The following is a 13,600-nucleotide window of genomic DNA, read 5'->3' on the forward strand; positions in this document are numbered from 1 at the left end:
GAGGGTGTGGCAGTAGAGGATGACCAGGTCCAAGCTGCCCAAGTCAGAGCTAACGAAGTATGGTCCATTCACCACTGCCCTGTTTCTTGAGCGCATGAGCCGATTCTCCAGTGGTGAGGAGGGGACTACATGTGAATTGGGACCTGCAGGCCAGTGTATCCCTGAGGAAAAGTCCACAAGAACAATTCAAGAAACTAGTAAGAAACAAGGGCAGAAAGCTGTGAGACCAAAACACAGCAAGCTTCGAGAAGGCTGGGGATCCTTACCCTCCAAACCAGGATCATTCCCACCTGCCGTTGTCCATGTCCCACCAATGACATTTTACCTTAAGTCAAGAAAAAAGCAGAAGAAAAAACTGGCTCACTTAAATTTGAGCCCCAGCTAGGTTTAGACCATAGCTCCGTATCTACCCTTTTGCCTAAGAGACAGACTCTGCCCAGAACCACAGTGCTGGGAAACCAAGGTGGCCTGGGGGGAAAAATGGTGTTTACGGGGGTAGCATTCCATTTGGATACATTGCAGCCATTGGACCCCCTGGTCTGGGGAAAGCAGCTGGGCTTGTACCAGGAAGGCTCCCCACTCTAGGAAACGGGACCAAACTCTTGCCTGCAGGGCCATTCATCCTTGGAAAAGAAACTGGGTTTAAACCCAGGGGTGCAGCTGGCCTCGCAAAAGGAGCTGGGTTGATACCCACAGGGCCTGCTGGAGAAGCACCCAGGTGCCCAGCAGCTGACCTAGGGAAAGCAACCTGACCAGGGCCTAATGGGCCAGCAGACCTTGGGAAGGCAGTTGGACTTGGACCCTGCAGGCCAGTGGCCCTTGGGAAGTTAGGTGGGTTGGGGCCTAGTGGACCAGAGGCTCGTGGGAAAACTGCTGGACTCGAGCCATGGAGGCCAGCAGACCTTTGGAAGGTAGCTGGGTTTGAAGCCAATGTGCCAGAAGACTGAGAGAAGGCAGTTGGATTTAGTCCTCCTGAACCTGTCCCCCTTGGAAAGGGATTGGCATTTACTCCCATGGGGCAGCCTGGTCTTGAAAAATGAGCTGAATTAGGACCTATAGGACCAGGAGCTCTTGACATGGGAGATGGATTTGGCCCTGGAAGGCCAATGCCCCGAGAGCCGGGACCCGAGTTGGGGCCTATAGGGCCAGGTACTCTTGCCATCGAAGATGGGCTTGTGCCCATGTTTCCAGAAGCCTGTGAGAAAGAAGCTGAATTTGCTCCTAAAAGACCTGCTGCTCTCAGAATGGGGCCAAGATCTAGACCTTGAGGTCCAGCCATTCTTAAGTTAAGACCAGATCCTGTGCCCAAGAGGCCACCTGCTCTGGTATCTAGATTAGGGCCTGGGCCCAGGCCACCTGCCCTTGGGTTGGGCCCAAGTCCTGGGCCCAGGCCACCCACCCTTGGGTTAGGACCAAGGCCTGGGCCTGAAAACACACCTGACCTAGGGGCAGGGTTTGTCCCTAAAAAACCTGATCTCAGACTGGGACTTGGTCCAGGGCCCAGGCCAACTGGCCTAGAATTGGGAGGACCATTCCCAGAGGTCAGCAGGACACCTGCTCTCAGATTGGGTCCAGATCCAGGGCCCATGGGTCCCCCACTTCTGGGGTCAGGACCAGCTCCCAGGAGACCACCTGCCCTTGGGTTGGACATAGGACCTGGTCCTGTGAGCCCCCCTAACCTGGGGTTAGACAGAGGCCCCGGGCCTGGAAGAGTCCCTGTTCTAGGGTTTAGAGTTGGGTTTAGAGCTGGGCCGAGGCCTGGGCCTGGGCCTGGGCCTGGGCCTGGGCCTAGGCCTAGCCCCGGGCCCGGGCCCGGGCCCGAACCAGGGCCTGGGCCCAAGAGACCACCTGGCCTTGGGAAAGAAACTGCGCCTGTGCCAGTGGGATTCATCCCTCTTGGAAAAGAAGCCATGCCTGGGTCACGAGCACCAGTTTTGGAAGGTAGCTGGGTTTGAAGCCAGTGAGCCTGATGAAGTTGGAAAAGGTGATGGGTTCCTTGGAAACGGGGCCAGATTTCCACCAAGAGAACCAGCTGCCATGAGGAAAGGATCCGAGTTCACGCCCAGTGGGTGGCCTGTGTTCAGAACAGGACCACCCTGTGGTCCCAGGGAACTGTCGAGCCGTCCTCGAGGTGGCAGCGGAGCACGAGTCCAAGGAGTTGGCCGCTCTCTAGGGAAAATCCGGGGTTCTTTCATACTTTCTTGGGGACGTTGGTGATAATTGGCTTGGGGCGGGTTTTGAAAAGGATCTTGTTTTTGATGAGTGCTGTCACCAGGTACTGGGTGCCAGTCTCGCGGCCAAGCTCATCACAGGCCTGCTCCCCAGGAGTGTGTTTGACAAGGACTGCAAAAGGTTTCTCCAGATGGATGACTTTCCCATACAGGATATGATGCCCCACGATCAGCACAGGGATTCCCTTTGGCAGAACAAGAATAAGATGCCTGAGGTTCAGGACAAGGCCATCACACTCAGGTGCCATCTAAAGCTATTCTTGGCAAGCAATGATGGCACCTCTGCTCCCTGGTCTGGCTCTACCATTGCTGACCAGCCACACTGGACAACCACCCTCGTACCAATTTTACCCTTTCTATCCCCACATAAGATAATTTCTACTTTGAGAAATGTGACCTTTGCAGATTCTTCAAAGCTACATTTCCCTGCTCCTGCGGAGGTGGGGGGAGAATAAGCAGGTAGCTTCACAGATTAGCTAGACTTGGAATAACAAACCTGAGGGCAGTCCTCACACTGGATCCTGGGAGTACCACCTTGGTGTAGCTCACTTTCCTGAGGCATCAGGCAGGGAAAGAAAAGCCCCTCACCTCAGTGGTGTAATGTAGGTCTCCCAGGAGGTTTCCAGCTAATCCGGTGCTGTAGCGAGCCTCGATCTCCCCCTGTAGCTCCATCAGCACCCATTCTGCCAGGCCTCCAGCCCCCGCACTGCAAGCAAAGGGCTGGCGGTTACAATATTTTTGAGGGGTGAAGGATGAGTAGTGTCCTACACCACCATTCAAGGCCCAGAGGACCTCTTTGTTGTATACAAGTTCTTGGGAAACCAGGCAGTGCTAGGCACTGAACTAGAGATGCAAATGCAAGGACTTGTGCAAGATGCACCTGAAGACCCTGATTCTTCCAGGAAAATCGCAAACCTGTAAAGGCCTAATCATTCAAGTTAAATTTAAAAAAAAAAAAATCTCAAAAGGTACTCACCTGGAAATAATAATTTGTACCATGAGTTTTCCGTCTTTAAAAAGCAACTGAAAATAAGCTGCACAGAAAAAAGAAAAAGAAAGATTTAGAATAATATTTATTACTTACTATATGCCAGGTACTTTTCTAAGAGCTTTATAGACTTATTCTATTTTATTCCCCTAATAGCACTCTAAAATCTAAGTTTCACTAGTATTGTACACTTAAAGGTTTCTTAAGACCACCAACAGTCTACAGTATGGAAAGTAAAGTTAGCATTGTGTTTGAGATCACAGAACTACTAAGTCGAGAGACAGGATTTGAATCCAAGACAAACACTGCAAAGACCACTCTTGACCACTACGCTAAGTTGTTTTTCTCAAAGACTTTCTATTCTCTTCTACACATATTTTTAAAGAGTTATTTAACTTTATTTATTTAAATTTTACTGGAGAGGGACAGAATGAGAGAGAGGGAGGGTGGGAAAGTGAGAAAGCAAGCCGCCAGCTCCAAGACTTGAACTGTGGTTAACCACCATGCTACTTGGCGGCCCCTCTACTTTATATATATTTTAAAAAGCTAAGGAATTATTTTTAAACTTTGCTTTTTTTCTCTTCGTAACGATATAAATAAGTCTACCACTTTGGTTACTTTCTATTACTAGGTTCAAATGGCCTCCTTTTATCCAGAAATAATGTCAAGAGAAAACTGAAAAAGTCCTTCAGACAACTTTAGTGAATAGTAAGTTGACTTATGATGCTGACTCTCAACAAATGCTTTGATCACTTTTCACTTAGGATAGGAAACTAGTCCATTTGGATAACAGATTTGCATTTTAGCACCACCTAGTGGCAATTTTGGAAGAATGGGTCAAAATGGAACATTTTTCACCTAAAAATAATTGGTTTCACTTGTACTTGTGTCTTTTTGGGAAGAACAAATTCTTGGGGGATTGAAAGGAAACAGGGACCAAAAGTACAGCTTCTGGTTAAGTCCTTCCAAAGTACAAATGGGAGTATACTAGAAGGTTATGAGTCCAGTGTTTACCAACTGTAGTATGGAAAGTTAATATGTACTATAATTGTGGTCAAACACCTGATTAAAATACTGAACAGGATTCCCCCCCCCCTTTCTGGTTTTTACTATAGGGCTCAGGCACTTGTCAGATAGAGAGACAGGAAAACTGAGAAATCACCCCCTCCAGAGGGGATGGCTATCCCAATCTCTTTTCCTCCATTCTCCATAGGATTTTAGGCATGCACATACAAAGCCCAGCCATGATTTTTCAAGCTGCTGGGTGGGTCTGGGACTCAGTCCACACAGTCAGCCATGTGGGATCCAGTGCCTTAACTTCCACACCACCTACTGGCCCTAATGGATATGTTATGGATATGTTAAGCTTGTTTTGGATCTCCAGGAAAAAGTATATGCAGGGACTTTAAAAAGTTCATGGAGAGGCCAACAGGTAGCTAAAGGTGCTGGGGTCCCACATGGCTGATCATGGTTCAAGTCCCAGACCTGGTGGCTTGCTTTCTCACTTTTCTTCTCTTTCTCTGATCAAACTGAAAAAAAAAAAAAAAAAAAAGTTAAAAAATTCTTAAAAAAAAAAAAAAAAAAAAAAAAAGTTCATGGAAAGGGCCAGCACGGTACCATAATGTTCAAGCAAAGTTGAATCTATACAGAAGATTGTGGATTCCACTCCCCAATCTGTCCACTCCAGGTGCACCATGATGCTGGCTGGCTCAGGCTGTTGGAGATCATAGTGAGATGCCATTGGGGGATGCCCCTCTCTCTCTCTCTCTCATGAAAGAAATAAACTTTAAGTTTGTGGGAAAATGGAATTAAAGTACAAATTCTTTTTGGTGCAAATAATTTTGAAATCCATGCATCATTTTTCCATAGTGCACATTTTCCATTAACTTTGAGGACCCTTCCTATTGTCTGCAACCTTAACAGTATGGCAGAACTCCCACTCTTAGAACTCCAAACACATATTGGGAAAATGTTGGTTAATTCACTGGACATCAAATTGAAATATAAGTAGCATCTAACAAGTTTTGAATTTTTATTATGGATTGGATGCCATCCATATATACTGGTGGTATCTCATTCAATCTGCATGACAACTCTATAATGTAGGTAGTTATCTCTATATTGTCAATGAAGCTATGAGGTATATACAAATGAAGTATACTTAAAGCCAGGATAGAAACCTAGACAGTCTGATTTTATCTACAACTCATAATCATTACCCAATTCTGCCTTCCCAAAGGAGAAACCTAAGTGCCAATGAGAATAAAAAGGAATCAAGGCAACATGCTGGCACGGAGCAAATGTAAGAGCCAGAGGGAATCAAAAGGACATCACTGAATAAGCCAGACCTTCTGCAGCACAGGTTGTGGTACCACCTGAGAAAAGGTAAAGATCTTCATACAAAGTGGTCCCACCACTATAGCCTGAGTATCCCTAATGTGAAATTTTCTGAGTGCTGGCAAGTAGAAAATTTCACACCTGACCTGTGACAGGTTGCAAAGTGCTGCAATAGAAAAATATTATATAAAATTACCTTCAGGATAGTGTATAAAAGTATGTATGAAGCACAAATGAATTTTCTGTTTAGATTTAGATCCTGTCCCCAAGATGTCTCATTATGTATGTGCAAATATCCCAAAATCTGAAATCCAAAACACTTCTGGAACCACACATTTCAGATAAGGAGTATTCAACCTGTACCATCAACAGAAACAAACTCCAGGCCCCCTCCCCAGCCCCCACTCTACTATAAGGCACATGTGCTTTCTGGAGACAGAGAAAGTGAGAAAGCATGCCCTGGAGAGATGGCCATGCCACAATCCCTTCTCCTCCATTGTCTTGAGATTTTTTTTTAATATATTTAAAAAAAATTTTAAATTTATTCATTCATTTATTTTAATTTGACCAGAGCGAGACAGAGAGAGAGAGGGAGAGAAAGTGGGAAAGCTAGCTACCAGGTCCAGGACTTGAACCGTGGTCGGCCATGTGGGAGTGTCCAGCACCTTAACCACCACGCCACCTGCTGGTCCCGACCTACACGTCTCTTGAGATTTGAGGCACACACGTTTGGTGTGTTCCTCAAGCTGCCAGGTCTGTGACTTGAACCACAATTGGCCATGTGGGAGATCCAGCTTACCTTAGCCTCCACACCATCTGCTGGTCCCTAAAAGCACTTTTAAAATCATTCTCTTCTAAGGTAGAAGGTCTAAGTTGAGGTTCCAGATATGGGTAGAACTCTTTAAGTGTGATCACACATAAGTCACTAATGACTGCAAGGCCAACACCTAGATTATGACTCATTAACATATGCAAAATAACTGTAAAGATGCTAGTTTCTGTGGGTAAAAGCTTTTTGTTAGAGGGCGGGATAAGCAAACCAGCATTTTAACTGTAGTTTAGAGAACAGAAGCCATTAAAAAAAGCTCAATGGGCCCAAATGGGGCAGATGGAGGCTGCAGCACAGCAACAGTCACAGGAGAATGCCCTGGATTCCAATCCTGGATTCACCTGAATTCACTGGATCTGTGATACTGGCTGGCTGGATAAAGGGAGGGGAGGATCCCTGTATAACCCTATAGGGGCCAGCAGGTGGTACAGTGGTCAGGATGCTGGATTCTGACATTGGCCAACCGTGGTTCAAGTCCTGAACGTGGCGGCTTGAGGATCACACTAGGCACGTGTGTGCATGCCCCAGATCCCAAGAGGTGAGTAGGAAAAAAAAAAGATTGCAGTATACACCCCCCAAAGGGTGATTTCTCCCTTTCCTTCTCATAGTCTCTCTTTGGCAAGCACATATGCCCTATAACAAAAACCTAAAACAAAACAAAAAACACAAAGCCTATAAAGGCAACCCTCTCATAAATATTTAAAATTAAAAAAATAAGGCTCAATAATCCACATAAAGTTATTGCAAATAATTTTTTTGAGAGGTTTTTGTTATAGGGCACGTGCACTCACCAGAAAAACAGAGACAGAGAGACAGAAAGCGAGAAATCACCTCCCAGGGGGATGGCGACGCCACAATCCCTTCTACTCCATTCTCCTCTTGGGATCTTGGGCATGCATGCACACGCGTCTGATTTGAATTTAAGCACCGGGTCTGAGACTCAAACTGCGGTAGACTACATGGGAGTTCTGTGACACAGCCATTATGCCAACTGCTGGTCCCATCAAATAAAAATGTTTTTTAAAGAGAGATTTTTGCTATGGGGTGCATGCACTCACTGGAGAGAGAGAGAGAGACAGACAGACAGACAGAAAGCAAAAAAAAAAAAAAAATCACCCCCCAGGGTGGGGGGATGGCCACACTGCAATCCCTTCTCTTCCATTCTCCTCTTGGGATCTTGGGTATGCACACACACATGCCCAATGTTAGGTTTTTTTTTTTTTTAAATTAACTTTGTTTATTGTAATTTTATCAGAGAGAGACAGAGTGAGAGAGATAGAAAGTGAGAAAGCAGACTGCCAGGTCCAGGACTTGAACCATAGTCAGTCATGAGGGAATCCAACGTCCCTAACCACCATACCACCTGCTGGCCCCAAATGTGAGTTTTAAGCCTCTGGTCTGGGACTTGAACTGTGGTCAACTACCTGGGAGTCCAGTAACATAACCATTATGCCATCTGCTGGTCCTGTAAATTTCTGGTGACTGATGATACAGGCTATTTTTGTTGATGGGTATAAATTATAGTAAAAGACAGGTGGTTTTAGAGAATCAACAGCTTTTCACGTAAGTACACAGTATGTTCTAGGAAGAGCAGGGCAGGAGGAGCTGGCAGGAGGGGCCAGCAGGTACATGGTGGTTAAAGGAGCTGGACTCCCCACATGGCCATCCATGGTTTCTGTCCAGGACCTGGAGCCTTGCTTTCTCACTTTTGCTTTCTCTCACTCTCTCTTGCTCTGTCCCTCTCTGGTCACATTAAAATAAGCAAGCAAATAAAGTTAAATAGAATAATTCTTTTTAAAAGAAAATTTTTTTTTTTGAGAGGTTTTTGCTATAGGGCGCATGTGCTCGCCAGACAGACAGAGACATAGAGACAGAAAGCGAGAAATCACCCCCCAGGGGGTATGGTCACGCCGCAATCCCTTCTCCTCCATTCTCCTCTTGGGATCTTGGGCACACATGCACACACACCCGGCGTGAGTTTTAAGCCACCGGGTCCGGGACGCTAACCATGGTCGACTACGTGGGAGTCCAGCGACATAGCCATTACGCTAACTGCTGATTCCCAGTTTTTTTTAGAATTACTTTGATTCCATTTACTCATTCAATTTTTTTTTTTTTAATTTGGCCAAAGAGAGACAAAGAGAAAGAGAGAGGGAAGGTGAGAAAACACCAGGTCTGGGATTTGAACCATGGTCAGTCATGTGGGAGTGTCCAGCACCTTAACCATCATGCCACTTGCTAGTCCCAACAGAATAATTCTTGAAAAACTTTTTTTACAAAAAGGAAGAGTAGGGCAGGAAAGACATAGTCTACTTCCTGACAATCAAAATCAATCTTTAAGCCCTTTGATTACATGCTTGACATGGACATGTGCAGACAGTTTAGGAAAAGAGAATGCAGAAATATTTGCAGTACATCCTCTACTTCCTGGACAGTCTCCTTTTAGAACAGGAATTCAAATAGTGTCTTAAGCAGGCAAAGGAAAATAGATGTCTGGCAGCTTAGAGTAGCTGCACTTGCATACCAATCTGCACTGCATCAGTGTACACACAGTTTTTGCACTGATGTAGAAAGCCCTACCTGAGCACATCCACTGATACTGTCGGATATCTACCAATACTCCTGAAGATATAATTATATGGTCCAAAGCCTTGCCACTCTGCTACCATTCCTAGCCAGGATGGTAAAAATCTGTCTTGTGCTAGACCTACTAGGATGCTGCAGATGTATATACAAATGAAGTTCAAATACAGCTTATTAGAGTCTACTTCAGAGGAAGCCGTTGACTAACTTGGCTAAACTGACGAACACAGGGAGTATTTACCAATTAGTAAGTAACACAGAAGAAGGTACACCATTAGTGAATTTTGAAATTCTATTTTATCACCTTAAAATATCCCATAACCGCTAAATTGTATCATTACTTGCTCCTTGAGAGTTCTACTCTAGGGAACTGTTAGGGCCAGAGTAGGTAGGTATATCTGGGTGCTTCACTAAGGACACACCTGATGGAGATGGCAGGGAATATGAGTTTCACAGTGTGGAGCTGATTAAAAAGGATATGAGAATACGCAATCTGTCCCCATACCCTTGAGAGAAGGCAGGTAGAAAAACAGAATTCGGAGAAAGTTGTATAATAGGAATCAAGTCCTATTAGTAGTAACAAATACACTAACGTTACAATGACAGTCCTCTGTAACACAAAAAGATTTCTAAGTCTGCAGTCTCAACTCATTCCAGTAACATTGGAAGACAAGCAGAGCAATTTCCAGTTGTTTTTCTAAGACTTAGCTTGTCTAGAAACCATAGCTCTAACAAGAACAATATGTGAGGGCACAGTTGATGGATACATTATAATATCAAATCAGGAACCAGATGGGAGTCAGCAGAAGGGCTCCTCCAGCAACTCTCTCTCAAGAGCCAAGTTCAAGGCCAGATTGGGCTAGTACCAAATAACATGTCTTTAGTTACAAACAGAAGTTCCAAGATGACAATGTAACTGCAGAACCCTGGAGATATTTGTAATGTTGCTTTCTAAAAGAGTAAAGTCATTAATTCAGTGTGGCATTTATCTCAAAAAGGATGAGAACATAGCCTTGGAGGGACCAGCAGATGGCGAATGGTTACGTCGCTGAACTCACACATAGTTGACTACGGTTCGAGTCCTGGACTTGGCAGCTTAAACTCACACTGGGTGGGTGTGCGTGGGTGCCCAAAATCCTGAGAGGAGAATGAAAGAGAAGTGACTGCAGCACGGCCATTCGCCTACGGAGTGATTTCTCACTTTCTGTCTCTCTGGTGAGTGCACATGACCTGTAACAAAAAATCTATTAAAAAAACAAAGAATGTAGTCTTTAAGAGATGGTAGAGAACACCAAACCTCTTTTCCCTGTAATAAATTATGTTCCTTGTCCCCAATATCATAAGGACATGAAATGAAATTTTCTCGAGTTTTCTGGGTCTTCACACAACTAAATGAACCAGAGTACAAAAATTCTACATTCCTAAATTAGTCACATTACTTTAAGCTCCATAAAGGAAACTTTGGTGAAAAGTATTTAATATATTTTAACTTCCAATTTTATTCCATACACCCCAAAAAAGGGGAGCTTTTTAGAGCTTCATGTTATTTATATAATTTTGCTATAGATTATCCTCAGATTAAAGACCTGGGGTTAGCTTGGAGGTCCCAGGTAAAATGAGACACCACTGCTTCTCAAGACTCGGTGGTCAAATGATTTCAGAGTGCCCGAACAAATCACAGAGCAGCAAAGGACAAGCATTCCAAGAATCCCTCCAGACTCCCAATGGGAACCCTAACCAAACTCAAAAGCTTTGGCTAGAATCAGACCAATCTGGTATATACCTTAACTATCATCTGGCTTATTTTGAGGTTGGTAACTATTAAAATTATTATAAAGAACCCAATAAATCAAAGTACTACCATGTGATTTCTCAGGAAGAAAAATCCAAGCGGAGCAGAGCATCCTCCTTTATAATAAAAAAGCTTAATTCTTAACATAACTAATCTTTCTTCAACACTACACTAAATTCTTGTACCATGTGGGCAACCACCTTATGACATAGGCATGGTTGTCTCCCATTTTACAGATGAGGAAACAGGCATAGAGAAGTGAAAGCCTAAGCAGCCCAGTAAGTGGGAAAGCTAGGATGTGAGCCCTAACTCCTCCACGCACAGCCCCTTCTCATATAGTACTTGTGTAGAACAGTTGCTTTATAAACATCAGCTTCATTCTCACAGCATCTTACAAAATGGCAAATAACCTATGAAAGACCTTATAATGTCATCAAAATAGGTATTAACTTTTGTGAGATAGCTAAAAAACAATAAGCAAGCTTTCTTTTTACAACATCCAACTGGTATTTAGGTTTCTAAAACCTCTAGAATAATCTATTCAATGCCACCTCCAGGAATAAAAACTCTACCCTAAACCTCTGCTCCTTAATGTGAGGAAAAAATAAGCAAAGTGAACAGAAAATGTCCATCATAGGTTCACTTTAACCTTTGACAAAATTTAATTCTCTTATCCTCTCATTTCTGAGTTGTTAAATTGCCAAGATCACTAATGTCTAGCAGAGAACAGCCTGAGTACTGATCCTCAGAACGGTAACTGCTCTCAAAATAAAAAGTGGTATAAGAAATGCAGTATGCATTCCATTAAATAGAACATATAGCTTACAGCAAAACAAGGGACTGACTTTGGTTTAACCTAACGACAAGTAACTACATTTTACTAGAGCTACACGATATCTTATTGTTTTCATTAGAACCTTTCCATTTATTTTATTTTTAAAAGGGAATCAAGCCTTTAATTTTCCAATCCTTAATTTTAAAAATTCATAATTAAAATTGGAATAAAATTATTTAACAGTTAGCTACTTTAACATGTAAAAACTCATGTTTTGAAAATTAAATACATGACACAAATACACCTGCAAATTGTTAGGCCAACAGCTCTTTATTGAACTTGTTTGGTCCCATAGTTTCTTGTTTCAGGACAGCAAAGCACTCTTCAGATAAACACGGGTTGATTCTGCCACCTATACTGTGTGTGACAATCAGTATGTTAACCTGGTTTGTTTTCCCAATAAACTGGGATAAAACCACCTATCTCAAAAGGTAAATGTAAAAATGAGATCATTAAATGTACAGCTTTCAACACTGCCTGACACATGGTAAGCTTTCAGGGTCCAACTGTTGATTACCTGGAGGAATGTAGTATTTTCTTGGTGTATGTCAGACTCTCACTGCTACACTGTATCATTAGTGAACTAAGACATCCTACAATAGCAGGTCACCAGAATAAAATCAGATTTACTTAATGGGAGAACAATTCAAACATGGCAGTCAAGGTTGGCCCAACTGCTTCAGGGGTTATATTCTGGAAGGTCATTTCTCTAAATATGATGACTATTTCTTTATGTGCCTTTCCACCAAAAGAACCATTTACGTTTTATTTACAACTGAATTATTTTTATTAGCAGTGTTACTGTTGCTTTGTGACTGATGGGGATGGTCGTGCTTTTGAATGGGATCTTGTCTTTTGTCAAGATTATGTCACTAGGTCTAAAAGCCTCTTTCTACATGAGAAACTTGCTCCCCTCCAAAAAGGGGCCATGGAGGGTAGGTGAACTGAATGCTTCCAAACTTTTCATTAGTGAAGAATGTGTTCAAAAACGTGTGTGGATTCTATGTATACACGTGGTACTTGCCAACACATTTTAGGATTCCCATGTTCAAGGGAATTACTTGTATTTGTAGACAAAGAGTGGAAAAGATGGCTTCAGTAGATCGAGTTACTCCAGTTTTCTCCATCTTCTACTCTGCAGACCCATCTCAACATCTCCTCCTCTTACTGCCACGAACCCTCTACCTCCCCCAAAACCCTTACTTTCCTAGCCCTGCTTGAGATCTCTATGCTGAAATCTCCTACTAGCCCCTATCTTCTCCACCCTCTCCCCCAGCTCCCCCTTGCCCATTGAGCTAGACCTACAAACACTTCCTATTCTGGTCCCCCCCACTTTTCGGGACTTCACAATCCAGCCCCCCCCTTCTCCAACGCCTTCCAAAATACTCCCCCCACCTTTCGCTAGGCCCGCTTACCAAACAGTTTAAGCTCTTCTCCTACTACTGAAGTAAAATACTCTTTAAACTGCCTTTTTCCAACCCTCTACCCGGTGTTCTTTTAAACCGTTCACCCTCCTCCCAAAGATTACTCCTTAAATGTCCTTCCTCTACCACCCTCGTTCTCCAAATTGTTCCAGGCTGTTAAGTACTCCGTTCCTCTAGGATCCCACTCCGCTAGTCTTTCGGCTTCACTCCACCCACGGAGCCCCTTGTTTTGCTGGGCTCATTCTCCAACTACCTCCAAATTACTTCTTCCAGAAGCCTCCCCCCAGGATTTAACATGTCCCCAGGAACAAACCTCACGGTCCTACTTAGCCCATCACCACCCCCACCAAGTCCCCTTTCTCTTCCCTCCACTTGCTGAGTTCCAGTTCCACTCCGCTCCCGCAAGCCTCGTGGGCTGGGCTCCCTCCCAACCCGGGGAAGAGCCCCTTCCCACACGTACCTCGAGGTTCAGGCCCGCGCCGCCCCCTGCTCCGTCCTCCGCCCGCGCTCAGCCACCCTTTCCGCCCTTCTCCCGCCCCGCCCCGCCCCGCTGGCTCCCTTCCTTCCATCCGCCTTCCGTC

General features: G+C 44.3%; 2 protein-coding genes across 2 annotated transcripts; both read right to left on the reverse strand.

The window, feature by feature from the left end:
• On the reverse strand, positions 1-2,229 carry DERPC (DERPC proline and glycine rich nuclear protein). Its single transcript, XM_027775095.1, is given in 2 exon segments — positions 1-1,942; positions 1,944-2,229. Coding segments are annotated over 2 exon segments (1,707 nt in total). The 5' UTR covers positions 2,196-2,229; the 3' UTR covers positions 1-487.
• CHTF8 (chromosome transmission fidelity factor 8) lies at positions 2,163-13,503 on the reverse strand. The gene is made up of 4 exons (XM_006156916.3): positions 13,480-13,503; positions 3,208-3,265; positions 2,820-2,937; positions 2,163-2,416 (listed from the first exon to the last, which is right to left on the reverse strand). Exons 2-4 carry the CDS (start codon positions 3,228-3,230, stop codon positions 2,192-2,194), a joined length of 366 nt encoding a protein of 121 aa, XP_006156978.1. The 5' UTR covers positions 3,231-3,265; positions 13,480-13,503; the 3' UTR covers positions 2,163-2,191.
• Between the last annotated feature and the right edge of the window lie 97 nt (positions 13,504-13,600).

Source organism: Tupaia chinensis, unplaced genomic scaffold (assembly GCF_000334495.1).
Source record: "Tupaia chinensis unplaced genomic scaffold, TupChi_1.0 Scaffold000523_1, whole genome shotgun sequence".
NCBI classification, from domain to species: Eukaryota; Metazoa; Chordata; class Mammalia; order Scandentia; family Tupaiidae; genus Tupaia; species Tupaia belangeri.

What these genes read in the sequence shown, in the direction of transcription:
- CHTF8 (XM_006156916.3), bottom strand. Translation starts at nt 3,230, where the DNA reads ATGGTACAAATTATTATTTCCAG. An exon ending in GTACAAATTATTATTTCCAG is followed by an intron (nt 2,938 to 3,207) that starts GTGAGTACCTTT and finishes CTTTGCTTGCAG; the next exon opens with TGCGGGGGCTGGAGGCCTGG. An exon ending in ACCTACATTACACCACTGAG is followed by an intron (nt 2,417 to 2,819) that starts GTGAGGGGCTTT and finishes GTTCTGCCAAAG; the next exon opens with GGAATCCCTGTGCTGATCGT.